This window comes from Nelumbo nucifera, chromosome 7 (genome assembly GCF_055504915.1).
Source record: "Nelumbo nucifera cultivar China Antique chromosome 7, China Antique-T2T, whole genome shotgun sequence".
NCBI lineage: Eukaryota > Viridiplantae > Streptophyta > Magnoliopsida > Proteales > Nelumbonaceae > Nelumbo > Nelumbo nucifera.
The window spans coordinates 4,357,846-4,373,574 of NC_142655.1; the positions used below are offsets into that span (position 1 = coordinate 4,357,846).

Consider the following 15,729-nt stretch of genomic DNA (forward strand, 5'->3'; position numbering starts at 1 on the left):
AAATTAGGAATGTGAACAGGCTAGGTTAAGTATAGCACAACTTTGTCCCCACCTTCCAATGTTCCCACTTGATTTACCCTGATGCCATGTTTGATTTGAAGGAAAAGGTAGCGAACAAAAGGCAAATATAGAGAAATCTATATAAGGTTTGCAAAGGCTTTCCTAACTTTTCCTTCACTTCTATAATTTTTTTCCTTCAAACCAAACACAAAATAAAGGTTGAATCGACGTCAAACTCTTCCCCCGTCTCCGAGCTCAACACTTTCGAGTGTATAAACATGTTATCCAAACAAGTGTTTCCGACATCATAAAATTTCCCATGATACATTTTGAAAGTCTAAAAGATCTGGATTTAAGTTTTGGGTTTTGAGGTGTTACTACTAGCAAAAAAATAAGAAACAAAATTAATTATGAAAAAAAACAAACTTTTAAACTCTAGGCTTAATTTGAGAAAGCACAAATACAGATTTGTAGAATGCAAAACCTTGTATAATATATATATGTTTGTGCTATTTCCAAGCCGAGCCATCTCCTACATGGATAAATAACTTTTCCACCCAGGATGAAAGTTGCCAATACTTGAATGGAACAAAAATGCCCCTTGTAATAATAGATTTTTATGGCTAAAATGGTCATTGTCTTGTTTGCATGGAAAATAATAAAGATTTACCTGAGTAAGTGCATCTACCCAGATAAGTAACTTACCAAAAAGGAAACGGGACCTTAAAGAAAAATACAGTGAAAAAAGGAAAGTGTAAAAAAATATGTATAAATTTTCCTATATTTTTTTATATTTCCCTCCTTTTCCTTCAAACCAAGCACAAAAGCTATACAGTGAGAAACCATTTCAAATTACAAAGAATATCATATTTACATATCGAGGTATCATGACCTCCCGGGCAGGTCAATCAATCAGCCAAAGCTGCTAAACCCAAACCAGAGTCGGGTTAAAGAACCAAAACCCTAATTCGACCCTGCACCTACACCTGAACTAAGCGTAACCCTAAGCCGGATTACTGTTTAACCCGATCCATTAACATCCATAAGCAGAAGTCTTTCATCAATAAGGTTTTTTGCTGCGTCCTCGCATCGGAGGGTCTTGATCTGGCTTCAATTGTAGAAGTGGGCCACCCGTGGGAGGTGTGGAACTCTCCTATTCGATGAGGAAATACCGAAATATCAAATCTCCGTTTTGATGGTAGGATCATACAGTGCACATCCGGTCCAATTAAGAGGGAAAAACGAAAGAATAAAAATAAACAAGACAAATACCGCTTAATTACTTCTGGTCTTCTCGTTTCTGCCGGGATTCAGCGTTCTGTCTCCTTTTTATATGTCGAAAACAATAGGCTACCGGTTCTGTATCCCTCATCATCTGAACGAGCTTGAGATCCATTGATTTCATCGTAAATAAAGCTGGTTGGATCCTAACGAGCGTTTTTGCTTGATCTAAAATTGAAATTCTCCGTCAAATTAGTTTGTAACACAGTCGGCTCAACTTCAGATCCCGCCAACGGTTTGCAGAGATTTTTGTTGATTGTCAAGTAGGTGGGAAGGATAGAGTTTCTTTGAGGCCGAGGCCATTTGGTCGATTTGGAACTGCTGCTCGACTCTGAAAGAGCTTGGGTTAAGGAGGATTTTGATCGAGGTTCAGTGTATTTTTGCCGTAAATGTTCCAGATGTGATCGTACGTAGGCTGTGCATCGACTGCTTGTAGGAAGATTTCATTTTTCAAGTTCCATGTTCAATTCAATAATCGGGGCTGGAGGTGTTCGTTCATTTGGTTCTTTGAATCTGTAAATTAGGCTGTTCAGCGTTTACGGGGTTTGTCATTCAATCTAGTATTTGGAATTCTACTGTCCAATGATCTCGACGTTTTCCCAAATCGTACTGGATTTGCTGTTATACGCTTATTGATTTGAAGACAAGTAAACTAAAGAGGAAATACTCGTTTTTGCTAAGCGAGAGCTCTGCGGTGCAAGTTGGATTCGACAATGCAGGGTTTTAAAGCTAATTGTAGAGTTGCAATCGTGGTTATTCTTTCGGTATGTCTTGGTCTTGCTGCTCTGTACGGGCTATTAAAACCCGTTCCAAATGGTTGTATCATGACATACATGTATCCTACATATATTCCCATTTCTACACCAGAGAATGTCTCCTCTGCAAAATACGGCTTGTTCTTGTACCATGAAGGATGGAAAAAGATTGATTACACGGAGCATCTAAAGAAGCTCAATGGTGTTCCCGTGCTTTTCATCCCGGGCAATGGTGGTAGCTACAAACAGGCAATGTCTCTTTTTTATTTCTCCAGTTGTTTGAAAATTGTTCGTGTCTTATGCAATAATTTGTGACCTGTACTCAGATATGTTCCCTTGTCGATCTTCTAGAATTGCTTTCCTTAGACCTTAATAGATAACGGCATACAATAGTTGATATGCATGCGCAAGACGCAAACTTAAACACAAGGATGCAAACATAAGAATTTTGATTAAGATGACTTAAGCAATTGAGATATTGATATTCCTTGGCACCTCCCTCCAAAAAAAAAAAACTTGATAATGTTTCCTTGGCTAGAGGTTGGGTGGGAACTGAATGATGGTGTCTATGAAGAGCTTGCAGATTTAAAGACAAATTAGTGTGTTGTCTGGGGGATACTTTATTATCATTTTGTGTGGGAAAGAGATTTAAAGACACTGCTTTAAATCCGAAGATAAGGTGCATTTGAATGCCTGGTAGCAATCTTTTTTCAATTACTGTCCAAATCCGTTCACGAAGGTCTCGATATTCTGGAGGAATAAGGTGTTTGGTCAGATGGAAATCACAGTGAATGAATTATATTTATATAATGAAATTGACTGCCTCAATGGAAGGGGAAATGAGAAAGATTGGTTATGCAATAATGGTCATCTTTTTTTTTTTTTTAATTTTTTTATTTGGTAAAACAATAATGGTCATCTAAGCAGCAGAGAAAACTCAAAACAGTAAATTGCTAGATTGGGAAAAATTCACTGGTATAAACTATTTTCTTTTGAAAGGTATCTATAAAAAGCCTTTTTTTTTGTGCTAAGTTAGGAGTTTAAGATCATGAGATTTTTCCATCGTACCCCTGCTAGAAGACAGATAGACGGTAGTTAGTAGGAGGCCTGGAAAGGAGGATAAATAAATGACAGATCAGTGTTCATCTTTGCGATTTCCAGGGGCTTTTCTTTTGATTACTTTCCTAGAGATGGGAAGGGGAAGGCTTTGCGAAATAGCTAAGTTTGAGAAAAAGAGAAGAGAAGAGAAGAAGAGAAGGGAAGAAATTCGAGAGAAAAATAAGGGGTGGGACGGGGAAGGGGAAGAAGAGGAGAGTCTGGACGATATTGAGTGATTTTTGGGGGTTGGGTAAAGCGAGGGGGAGGGGGAGAAGATGAGGATACTTAGCTGGAACGTGAGGGGTTTGAGGGAAGGGAGGAGGAGGGAGTTAGTGAGGAATTTGAATCTGATTTGATTGAGAATTTCTGGGGCACTTTGGAGCTGAATCCATATAGCTTTGATTCTTTTTCAGTTTGATCTGATCTGTATGTGGTTTGTCAACTTGACAACCATTTGTTGAGATTTACTTTTTTTTTTTATATTTTAATAAAATTTTCATTGTTATCCTCCAAAAAAAAGATGGATCTTAGTAAGTCAGCTGTCTATATATGAGGTTGTGAGCAGTGATCTTCCTGACAACAAAATCAAACTTAGTTTTGATAGATGTTCCACTAGAAATTTTAGACTGTATAGCATTGGAGTTTGAAGGTGTACTCGAAATTGAAGCACCTCAACCGTGCTTCTCAGTCCTAGGCAGGAAAGGTAAGTCATATAAGGCCCCATTTGGCATCGTTCCTGTGTGTTGTTACAGAACCATAGGTGTGCCAACTCCTTTTAAATGGGAAGCTAGGAGTTGGAAGATTGTTGGAGTATTTTTAGTTTTGAGATGTGTTCGCTCTCCCATGATCTTTATTGTGTCTGGGGAAGCCATGTACTGTCAGGTTGAAGCATTATGGAACTATAAAGAAAAACACGATTAACATGAGAAACTAAAAAGAAAGAAAGGATAAAGTTGCACATCTGAATACTTAGTGTGGTTCTTCCTGTTGAAGATTAATCAGTTTTATGATGTTTTTCTGAGTAGATGTTTTATGTTAGTTGTTAGATAGGAGGTGGGGACCACAGTAGTTATATGAGTCCAAATTTTATTATGTTTTCGAGTCTTATATATGCTATTTTATGTTTTGCCACCCCATAAGGGCATAGTTGTCTTTGTACTGCTCTATTATTTTTAGTATAAATAATAAGTGAAGGGGGTGTCCAGATTATTGCTCTCTTTTCTTTTCAACTTCTCTTCTTCTCCTTCTCTCTTCAAGAAACTACTTTTCTTTCATATTTTTTAATTCAGCAGATTTCTACTCTTCAAGTATTCAGATTCCATCTCAAATTTTTGTAGTGGGGTTGCTGATGCCCTTTAAATTGGTCAATTAACTAACCAGAGAAGTATGAAAAGAAAATTGAACTTTTACTCCTTTTTGGTCTTATTTGCAGAATTGGTGCTATCTAGCCTTTTTTATTTTTATCAATAGATATGAACATGCTAGAGAAACATGAGAAAGAAAGAAGAACATTCACAGGCACCATTGGCAGGGAAAGTGCAAAAGAACCTATGGAGGCCATTAGCAAAATATGGATCCAGCAGCAGGGAGTGGGAAACAGAAGAAGTATTCCTACGGGTGTTCAAATCGGAAGGCAATTCAGAAAATACAGCCTCAATTTTTGAAGGGCATAATATATGAAGTGGGCAATGGTCAGAGGGTGTTTATTTGGAAGGACAACTGGTGTGGGGAGGGTCCTCTGATGACCTTATTCCCTGATCTATTTGAAATTGCCATAAACAAGAATGCAACAGTGGCTGATTGTTTGGAAAGGCAAAATGGACATTGTATTTGGAACCCTCAATTCAGGAGGAACTTAAATGACTGGGAGGTGGCTTCTTTAATCAGCTTGCTTCAGATTCTATATGACTTAAAGACAACTGGAGTAGGGAAGGATAAAAGGAAATGGCTTTTTGAGGTTTTTTTTTTTGATCAGCAACCCAGAACTTATTCACTGGATTAAAGAAGCATATACAACAAGAAGTTGTGGGCAGAAAAGAAGCCCAAAAGAAATATCCCACTAATTACAAACCAGCCCAGAACATAGTTTGTCTTTGAATCCCTTGTTTATCCAGTCTATCAGCCATGCTATTAGCTGATATCCCAATCCATCTCTGTTGTAAGGAAGAAGGGGGATTAGGATTAGGGAAATTAGTTAACAGAAAGAAGCTCTTTTAGGCAAATGGCTCTGGAGGTGGCCTGTGGAAAGAGAGAGGCTTGGCATGAACTGGTGGCTAGTGTCCATGGCTTCTCTGAAACTGGATGGGATGCTGGGATATCTCAACGGGCTCGACTCATTACTCCTTGGAAAGCAATTTCTAGCATTCTCCCTAAATTCCTCAAGTTTGTAAGGTATGATGTTTGCTCAAGTAACTCTGTTATTTTTTGGGAAGATGTTTGGGTGGGTAATCAACCTCTAAAAGATCTTTTTCCCTCTCTTTATTCTATCTCCCTCTTTAAGAAGGAGCTTGTTTCGAGGTTTCTTCATCCCCAAGCTCTCCCTTTGTCTCTTGCCTGGGATCTCAGGTTCCATAGAGGCCTAAATGATGAGGAATTTGCTTGTGTCTCTAAGCTTTTATTATTGTTGGATTCTGCTTGCTTGGATCCCCTCAATCCAGATAAAAGAATTTGGATCATGGTATCGAATGAATCCTTTATTTGTGCTTCTTTTTTTAAGTTCCTTTGCTTTTTTTCTTCTCATTGGGTTTTCCCGGTGAAAGAAATTTGGTCTAGGCCTACCCCACCACAATAGCTCCCTTTTGTTGGGAGATTTATCATGGGAAGATTGATACTTTGGATAACCTGCAAAAGAAGAGACCTTATTTGTGTATATTCCCAAACTGGTGCCCAATGTGTAAAGTGCAAAATGAGGACTGTTACCATTTGCTACTATCTTGTTTTCTTGCTGCAGATATTTGAACTTGAGCCTTCTCTTTACTTGGGTGTAGGTGGAACTTGCTTTCTGAAGTAAAAATACTCTTTGATCCGTTAACTTTTCGGTGGCCAACGAAGAGAGAAAAACTGATGTAGAAATGCATAAGAGCAGCTACGGTATGGACTATTTGGGAAGAATGGAATGCCAGAATATTCTAAGGAAAAGAAAGGAGTCTTGAGGAAGTTAAGGAGAGTATTTTAACAAGGACCATTTTTTGGAGGGGTTGGGTAATGGTGGTTTCTGTAGTCTCTAAGAAGATTACGACACAAATAAGGTGGTCACCCCCTCTAGAAGGGGTTGTAAAGCTGAACTTTGATGGTAGCAACCAAGGCAACCCAGGGCCCTTAGGCATTGGGAAGAAGCCTTCCAACAAGTGAAGCAGGTCATTCTCCCAATACCTGTTTCAGATCGTGCCCCTATTCAGCTCTTGTGTGGGATGCAGGAATCAAGAAAATGCCCATTCAAAATGGAGAATGCCTGGCTTGATGAAGACAGCCTGGGACCGTTGTTATCTTCAGTGTGGTCAGAATCTGATTTTCTGGGTTCTAGCTCTCATATCCTTGATAAGAAACTTAGTTTGTTCAAAGATTTCATAAAATCTTGGAAGCAAGGTTTTAAAGAACAGCCAGAATTAGAAAAAAGGAACTGTCTGAATTTAATTAAAGAAAGTGACTTGGCCGAAGAGGTTGGTTCTATTTCAGAAGAAGAGAGGAAAAAGAGGCTGGAAGCTAAGCTGATTCTAGATAAGCTAGCCTATAGGGATGGACTAGAATGGAGACAAAGAGCAAAAGTAAATTGGTTGAAAGTAGGTGACAAAAACTCTGGCTTTTTTCACAGGATGGCAAATGCTAGAAGAAGGGTGAATCAAATAGAAAGATTGGAGCTTGATGGCCAGGTGGGTGACACTTGGACTGATTTGAAAAGCATAGCAACCCAATACTTTTCCAATCTGTTCAAGGAGAGGTGGAAGAGGAGACCCCTCCCTATTAACTTGGAGTTGAAGAGGAATTCAGAGGCCCAACAAAGAGATCTAGAAGCCCCTTTCATTGAGGAAGAGGTGTGGCATGTGATAAAAAACTTGGAAATGGACAAATCCCAGGGCCAAATGGACTCACAAACATCTTCTATAAAAAGTGCTGGGAGGTGATCAAGGTGGATCTGATGAAGGTGTTTCAGGATTTCCACTCTATTTCTGCCCTTGAAAGAAGTCTAAATGCTACATTCATCTCTTTAATTCCTAAGGTCGAGGGAGCAACAAATATAAGAGATTTCAGACCAATAAGTCTGCTAAATAGCTTCTACAAGATCCTTGCCAAGGTCTTAACAGAGAGAATGAAGAAGGTCCTGAGTTCAGTGATTGCAAAAAATCAGTTTGCTTTTGTGCCGAACAGACAAATGTTAAATAGTGTTTTGGTGGAGAATGAACTGATTGATTCAAGGCAGACGGAAGGAAAACCTGGGCTGATCTGTAAACTGGACTTGGAAAAGGCCTATGACCATATTAACTGGAGATGCTTGAACTTTGTCTTATATAGAATGGATTTTGGGCAAAGATGGAGGAACTGGATAAAGGTCTGTACTTCTCCTAAATTCTCAGTCCTAGTAAATGGACAATCGGCTGGTTTCTTCAAGAGCTCTAGAGGTCTCTGGCAAGGCGACCCCCTCTCTCTTCTCCTCTTCATCTGTGTAATTGAGTTATTAACAGCCTTTGTGAATAGGGTAGGAAGTGAAGGTATATGGCAATGCTTTGAAACCACTCCGGGGGGAGAAAAAGTCCAATTGCTACAATTTACTGATGTTACAATTTGTTTCATTAATGCTGATAGAAATCAATTGGAAGTGCTTTTTGGGGTCCTTTGCTGGTTTGAGATAGTTACAGGGCTGAAAGTCAATTGGGCTAAAAACAGATTAATTCCTGTGGGAAAAGTAGAGAATATAGATGATTTAGCTGAAAATTTGGCCTGTCAAGTTGGTTTCCTACCAACCATCTATCTGGGTCTCTCTTTGGGAGCTAGATGTACTTATTCAGCAATATGGGATTCGGTAATGGAGAGGTTAGAAAAGAAGTTGGCTTCCCGGAAGTCAAAATATCTTTCCTTTGGAGGCAGAATTACTCTGTTAAAAAGTTCCTTATCGAGTCTGCCGTCCTACTTCCTGTCACTATTCCCAATGCCTAGGAAAGTGGCTCTAAAAGTGGAAAAACTGCAAAGAGATTTCTTGTGGAGAGGATGGGAAGAAGAGAAGAAGATTCACTTGGTTAGCTGGGATCAAGTTTGTGCTCCTAAACAAAAGGGAGGCCTTGGGGTCAGGAAAATGAGAAACTTTAGTAAGGTTCTCCTGGGGAAATGGATCTGGAGATTTGGCAAAGAGAGAGGTAACTGGTGGAGAAGCTTGATTGCAGCCAAATACAACACTGGTAGGGGTGACAACCACTTCTGTTACCTCATTGGGATGCTCTATCTGGAAGAAAATCATGGAGATTTTCCCTCTGATAATGAGGGGCCTTTTGGTGTAATTTGGAAATGGTCAAAGGGTAAGTTTGTGGAAAGATATTTGGTGCAGCAACTTGCCTTTAGCAGAGTTATTCCCTCAGCTTTATCAGATTGCAGAGAATCAAGAGGCCATGGTGGCTAACTGCTGTGAGTTTTGAGACAATTTACAGATTTGGTGCCCTTCTTTCAGGAGACATTTTCAGGACTGGGAAATAGAATTGATTTCTAATCTATTGGAGCTGTTGTCTAATCAAAACCTGGATTTACTGGATGAGGACACATGGAGCTGGAGTTTTCTCTGTGAGTTCTTTTGCTAGTAAGTTAGCTACAGGCCCTCAAGCTGATTTTCCTGCAGAGAAAGTCTGGAATCAGGTTCTCCCTTCAAAGATAAACAATCTACTCTGGGCTGTGGCTTTAGACAAATGTTTCACCAAAAAGAATCTGGTAAGGAGAGGAATCCAGCTCCAGAACTTGCAATCAAGTGGAAGAGGAGAACAACCACCTTTTTCTGCACTGCTCTGTGTCTTATGCGATCTGGAGCCATTTCTTGTCTGTTTGGCAGCTCCACTGGGTCATGCCAGTGACTGTGTGATCTTTTATGGTGTTGGGAGCTTAAGGGACAGTCCAAGATCACAAAGAGTGTTTGGTCTTCCATCCCAGCTGCGGTTTTAAGCACTATTTGGGCTGAAAGGAACAACAGAATTTTCCAAAACAAATATAATGAAGTGGACCAGCTTATCTCCTATACGTTTGGAAAACTAATATCTTGGATTGCTGCTGTGAAAAGGTCTTCAACCAAGGGCTTTAGGAGCCCAGCTGCTGGTTGGGGAGATCTAACTTTCTTTGTACTCTTGGTTTTGGGCTTCAGTGGAAAGGCCCTTTGTAATTTGTATGCTGTTCTTTCATCAATAAAAGTTACCTTACCTTCTTTAAAAAAAAAACATTATCTCTTTATTCTCAGGTCCAGTGGGAATTGGAGATTCAACAAGGGCTGAAATACTTGCAGCTGTACAAGGCCTATAAATTGCTAACCAACTTGGGGTGCAGAACCTATTGGTAGAAGATGACTCCAAGGCGGTAGTGGGCTGGCTGCTGAATCCGATTAGTGCTGTTTGGGGCTACAGAGATCTCCTGAAACAAGTAAAATGGGTCACAAGGAATATGTCAGTCAATTTCCTGGCAGATCAGCAAATGCTTTGGCAGACTCTCTAGTCAAAAAAGGGGTTTCTCAGGCTTCTTTTTTTTTTGATAGGAAACGGTAACTTTTGTTAGATAATTGAAAAGATTACAGGCTTACCACCCACAAAATGGATGGAAAAGAAAATAAAAAACTTACAAATAGGCCCGAAACAAAGCCCCCCCTAGTAACTCCTTGCTTAGCTAAAGTGTCAGCCATTCCATTTGCTGACCTTCTTACCCAATTAAAATGCACCCCAATCTCCTTTGCTAAGCTAATAATCTCTCTTAGATGCTGTCTAAGAGACCACACTCCCAGGTTTCTAGTATGCATCCACCCTATTACGAGTTTGGAGTCTCCTTCCACTTCTAATTGCTGTATTCCCCATTGTTTCGCCACTTTCAAACCTTGAAGTAAGGCCATTACTTCTGTCCTTAATGAATCTCCCACCCCAATTGGGCCCGAGTAAAGGGCCAAGACTTTTCCTCCCTCGTTTCTATACACACCCCCAACTCTCGACTGACCTGGATTACCCAAGGAGCTTCCATCAAAGTTTAGCTTCACCTTGAACTGAGGCGGTGGTACCCAACAATCTTGTACCACAAGGGAGGAAGGCGAGGAAATAGTTATAGCACTCCAATTTCTAATTAAGTCCACTAAGGAGAAATCCTTGAAGAGATGATGTACTTTCAGCTAGTGCATAACGGCATAACCTTGATGGTGACAACCTCCACAAGTGCTTCCTTAGATTTTTCTTGCCCTAGGAAGATCCTATTGTTTCTCTCTTCCCAAATTGACCATAGGATGGCAGCTCTTGTTATTCTCCACATTACCCTGCCCCTTTTCCTTGGTTGTCGAAAGAAGCTAGAGTCAAAAAGGTTCAGGACACCCAAGGGGGGTTCCATCTGTAACCAAACAAAGAAGAGAACCAATCCCACAAATAATAGGCAAAAGGACAAGAAATCAAAAGATGAGTTGTCATCTCACCATTTCTTAAGCAAAGGTAACAGACGTGGGGAAAGGCTCTAGTCTGGCCTTTTTCTTTTAAGTACATCCATAGTCTGGCATAGGAGAATACCAGATTTCTTTAGTGGGAAAAGAGACAGACATAGAAGAAGACTGAACTAAGGCATTGAAAAAAGATGAACAAGAGGAAGTCTCTGAAGAGGTCTCTTTCCAAATTCTACTATCTGAGCAAGAAAAATGAATTCAACACAGTGAATAACTCATCTACAGAAGTCAATTCTGAATCTCTCAACCCTCTTCTCAAACCCAAATCCCAAGTCCCCTCAGATACACGAAGTGAGGAGATGATTTTGAATTTATTTAGGGAAAGAGAATACATTGCCGAGAATCTATCCTTAAGGGGGGTGTTCCCAAGCCAAAGGTCCTCACAAAACAAAATTTTATTACCTGAGCACACATCAAATCTGATGAAAGGCTGAAAGGAAGACAAGACTCCAAGAATTGCTTTCCAAGGGGAGAAATGAGAAGCCCTAGGGTTGATGCCAACATCCCATCCATTAGCTGCCATCCCATGAATACTTTCCACCACCAAGTGCCACAAGCTGTCCTGCTCCAAAGAAAATCTCCACAACCACTTTCCTAACAAAGCTACATTTCTTAATCTGATATTGCCAATCCTAGACCCCTCGTTTCCTTTTTCCTAGAAACTACTTCCCACTTCACTAAATGGTCCTTTTTTGAGTCACCCGGTTCCCATAGAAAATCTCTCATGAGCTGGCAACCTTGGCAGGAAGCTTAAAGGTAGACAGAAAATACACCGGAAGGTTGGCCAGAGTGGACTTGATTAAAGTGATTCTACCCCCTAGTGAGATATAATTTCTCTTCCACCCTGCTAGCTTCTTAGTGAATCTTTCTAAAACTAACCTAAAGCCCTAGCCACCAACTGCACTTCATCATCCCGTAAATTCACCCCCGCTACACAACTCTTGTTCTAATTGATTTTTAGATTGAAGACTCTCTCAAAATGCATCACCACCAATCTCAAATTATCGGTCTCCTCAATTCCCCCTTCATAAAAGAGAATGATATCATCCGCAAATTGTAGGTAAGTGACAATCACTTGTTGCCTCCCAACTCTCCAACCTTTCAGTGGATTTCTTGAATCAGCCCTAGAAATCAAGACACTTAGGACATCCACTACTACGGTGAGAGGAAAGGTTACAAAGGGTCTCCTTGTCTAAGGCCCCTCTTTGCAGGAAAGAAGTCCCTAGCTACTCCATTCACTAAGATTGAGAAGTGACAAGAGGTAATACAACCCTTCATCCACTTACACCATCTCTCCCCAAAGCCTCTATTCTTCAAAACTTCTAGCAAGAAATCCCAATCCACTAAATCATAAGCCTTTTCTAAGTCAAATTACAGGTCAAACCCTTTTCTCCTTTTCTTTCTTTTTTTTTTTTTTTTTTGTAATCCACACATTCATTGGCTATTAAAATCTGATCAATAATTTGTCTCCCTTTCACAAAGGCCCCTTGATTCGGTGAGATTAAGGAAGGACCTTCTTGAGTCTTAGTGCAAGAACTTTAGAAATGATCTTATATAGACTCCCAATCAGACTGATCGGTCTAAAATCCTTGGGCTGAACTGCAGGCACCTTCTTAGGGATCAAAGCTATGAAAGTAGCATTTGCACCCACATTTATTTTTCCTCTTTCAAAGAATTCCAAGAAGACCTCCACTAGGTCATCACCTAAGATGTCCCAACAGTCTTGATAAAAAGCCATAGTGAATCCATTCGGGCCCGGGGCTTTTGATCTTTCTATAGAGAAAACTACCTCCTTTATTTCTTGAGCCTCAAATGGTCTTTCCAGGGGTTCCAACCCGGGGCTTTTGATCTTTCTATAGAGAAAACTACCTCTTTTATTTCTTGAGCCTCAAATGGTCTTTCCAGGGGTTCCAACAATTCCCTTTCTCCAACATGCCACTCAAAGTTGGTTAGAGTCTCTCTTACTCTACTGGGGCTGTCATAAATGGATTTAAAATGCTCCACAAAAGCTTTTGCTATCTCTTCCTCTCTTGTCAACTTTGCCCCATTCCTTTCCAAACTTTCCATTATGTTCTCTTTCTTCCATTTGCCAAGCTATGGAAAAATCTTGTATTATCACTTGCATTTTGATTTTTGTCTCCAGCTTATCTATAGTTCTGTTCTGTTTTTGTTAAGACTTGGGTCTATACTCTCCCTAAAGGGGAGGTAGCACCTCACGCCTCCTCCAATGCTGATAGTACTCTCTTTTGTTCTCTTTAATAAAACTACCTATTCATTCATAAAAAAAAAGTCTTTAGATATCTGCTTGAAGTGCCTGAGCTCATTCCTTAGCTTCCATATTACTCCTTTCCCCTTCTTTAGCCAGTTTACAACAACCTTTGAGTCCCCTTCAATAATCAGCCTGTTTATCCCCATTTCTTTAACTTTTTCAACACCACACACTGCTGCCATCAGTTCTGATCTCACCTCATCACCATGCTGAATAGGACCTGAGTACATGGCTAATTGAGAAACCGGGTTCTTTTTCTGTGAAATCTTTCTTTATATGCTTGTCAAGGGAGGATACCTCTCCCTTTCCAAGTGACAGGATATGGATCAGACTGGCTTTTTTTTTGTCTGGTCAGCGGTGCTGGACAAGATCCTAACCAAGGTCAATCTAACCAAAAGAAGCTTAGAGGTGGCGGATATGGCTTGTCCTTTATGTAATGGAAATGTGGAGTCATCTAGCTATTTGCTGATACACTGTGAGTTTACTTACTGGGTTTTGGCAAGACTGTTGGGCTTGTTTGGTGTTAAACTATGCATCCCATCTGATGTGAAGGGATTCATAGGGGCATGGTTCCTAGGAGGCTTAAGCAGGGCTGGAAAGGTAGTGTGGAGCATCCTCCCCTCAGCAATCTTCTGGGCGATATGGTGTGAAAGAAATAGTAGAATTTTCGAAGGGAGTCAAACTTCAAAGGAAGAGGTCCCTAGCAGAATTCTGGGGATGGTTCACTCATGGTTGGAAAATCACCCTTTATTCAGAAAAAAGACATACTTGTTCTTTTTTTGATTTTGATTTCCTTTTTGTAAGGAGCAGAGAGTTTTTCCTTTTGTTTGTGGGTTTGGCTGTATTAGGCAGATTGTACATCCTCTGTTCAGTTTCTCATTGTAAAGGGGCTCTTTTGCATTTTGACCTTTTGATTAATGAATTACTTGCAGTTTCAAAAAAATAAACAGGAAAACTTTACAGTCAATACTATTGTTGTATTTTGCTAGATCAATATATGAAAACATAGCATATGAAGCATAACATATAGAGACTATTTGCTAATGTTGTTCATTCATTCTTCTTAATACAAGACAGTTTTGAAAAGATAATTTAATTATAAAACCATTTTTTGTAGGGATTAAGAATTTAAGACCCTAAAATGGACTTGTTTAGGTTTGCCTCAAGGGGCTTGGTACAAAGGGGGCTCGTGGACTTAGAAATGAAAGATGTTTAACATCACATTAGCTATTTGAAATAATGCGATTGAGAAAGAAATAAAGAAAATTGAAAGTTTGAATGCTTGGATATGTTTATATGCTAGTGTTTGGTTTTGTTTTTGCATTTTCACTTTGAATATGTTTTATATGTTATGTTTATGTATTTTAATTTGGGCTAATAGGCTTTTCAAAACATTTAATTTAAAATTAAAGTTTGCATTTTTCAATTATCATTATTTTTAATATTTTCTTGATTTATTTTGTTTTTTTACATTTCTATTTTTTGAACTTTTTAAACATTTTGCACCTTGCTTCAAAAAAAAAAAAAAGAGCCTTGCCTTGTCCCTTGCACCTTGTGTTTTTAAAACACACACTGTAGACAATTGATAAGAGAGGTAAAGACTGGCTTCAAGTGGGTTTACAGATAAGCAAACAGCTTGGCTGATGCCTTGGCTAAGCAGGGGGGTGAACAGGTATGAAGGCTGAAATTGTAAGTTGTAACTAGTAGGTAGCAGATGCTAGCCTAACAGAAAAAGGATTTCCTGATTGTAATGCTTGTAAATATACCATCATATACTATTCATTTTCCCTTAAATCAATAATTTGGACTGTTGCTCACAAGAATATACTTTTTAAACCAATTAACTTGTATGCCTTGTAATATCTGATGTAAATTTTATCCAGTATAGCTGATAATCTGCAATATCTTAAAGTCTCTTATTTCTTTCCTGCCGTATATTCTTTTCTGTTGTCCCCTTCAGGTACGCTCCTTGGCAGCAGAATCTGATAGGGCATATCAAGGAGGTCCACTTGAGCGTATGTTTTATCAGGATGCTTTTCTCACTCCTGAGGAGGGAGGGGGGAATATGGATGTGGATGGATTTAAAGTACCAAATCAGTACACTTACATGTTGGACTGGTTTGCTGTGGATCTTGAGGGGGAACACTCTGCGATGGATGGCCGGATTCTTGAAGAACATACTGACTATGTTGTATATGCTATTCATAGGGTATGGTATATCTTTTTTTTTTGATCAATAAATGGGGTTTGATATATCTTTACTCCTCTTACGTTACTTGGAAATATTCCATAGAAATAAATTTTGTTTGTAGCTTAAAAAAACCTTTTAACATTAGGACATTGACTAATGAGTCTTTATTTGTTTTTTCTCCCTTTCTATGAAACCACAACCACAGAGAACAATATTCCTTTTCGTTTTATTTTCCTGCTGGGCTGCTTGAAAATGAGTTTCAGGCTTCAGCTCTGCAACCAGTGGTGGGAGGGTCTTGTAACTCCAGTAATAGTTTCAATCTCTACAACTTACCATGAATTTTAAATCTACTTGCAAAAGTTATCTTAAAGAGAAGAATCCCTGTCCATCTTGCAACTTCCTGTCTTCGTTTACTAAGTATGGTGGATCTATTTTGAAGATGGTCTTGTCATCTCTACGGGGCTGGGCAATTTACTGTAAG

At 39.4% G+C, this 15,729-nt stretch overlaps 1 protein-coding gene across 2 annotated transcripts in view; it reads left to right on the forward strand.

Moving 5' to 3' along the window:
• Window positions 1-1,297: 1,297 nt before the first annotated feature.
• Window positions 1,298-15,729, forward strand: part of LOC104597479 (phosphatidylinositol deacylase) — a 74,223-nt gene continuing 59,791 nt past the window's right edge. For both annotated transcript variants that reach the window (XM_010259045.3, XM_010259046.3), the window contains exons 1-2: window positions 1,298-2,285; window positions 15,018-15,266. In XM_010259045.3, the coding sequence (XP_010257347.2) occupies window positions 1,995-2,285; window positions 15,018-15,266 (540 nt within the window). In that variant the 5' untranslated portion in view covers window positions 1,298-1,994. The remainder of the gene's footprint in view (window positions 2,286-15,017; window positions 15,267-15,729) is intronic.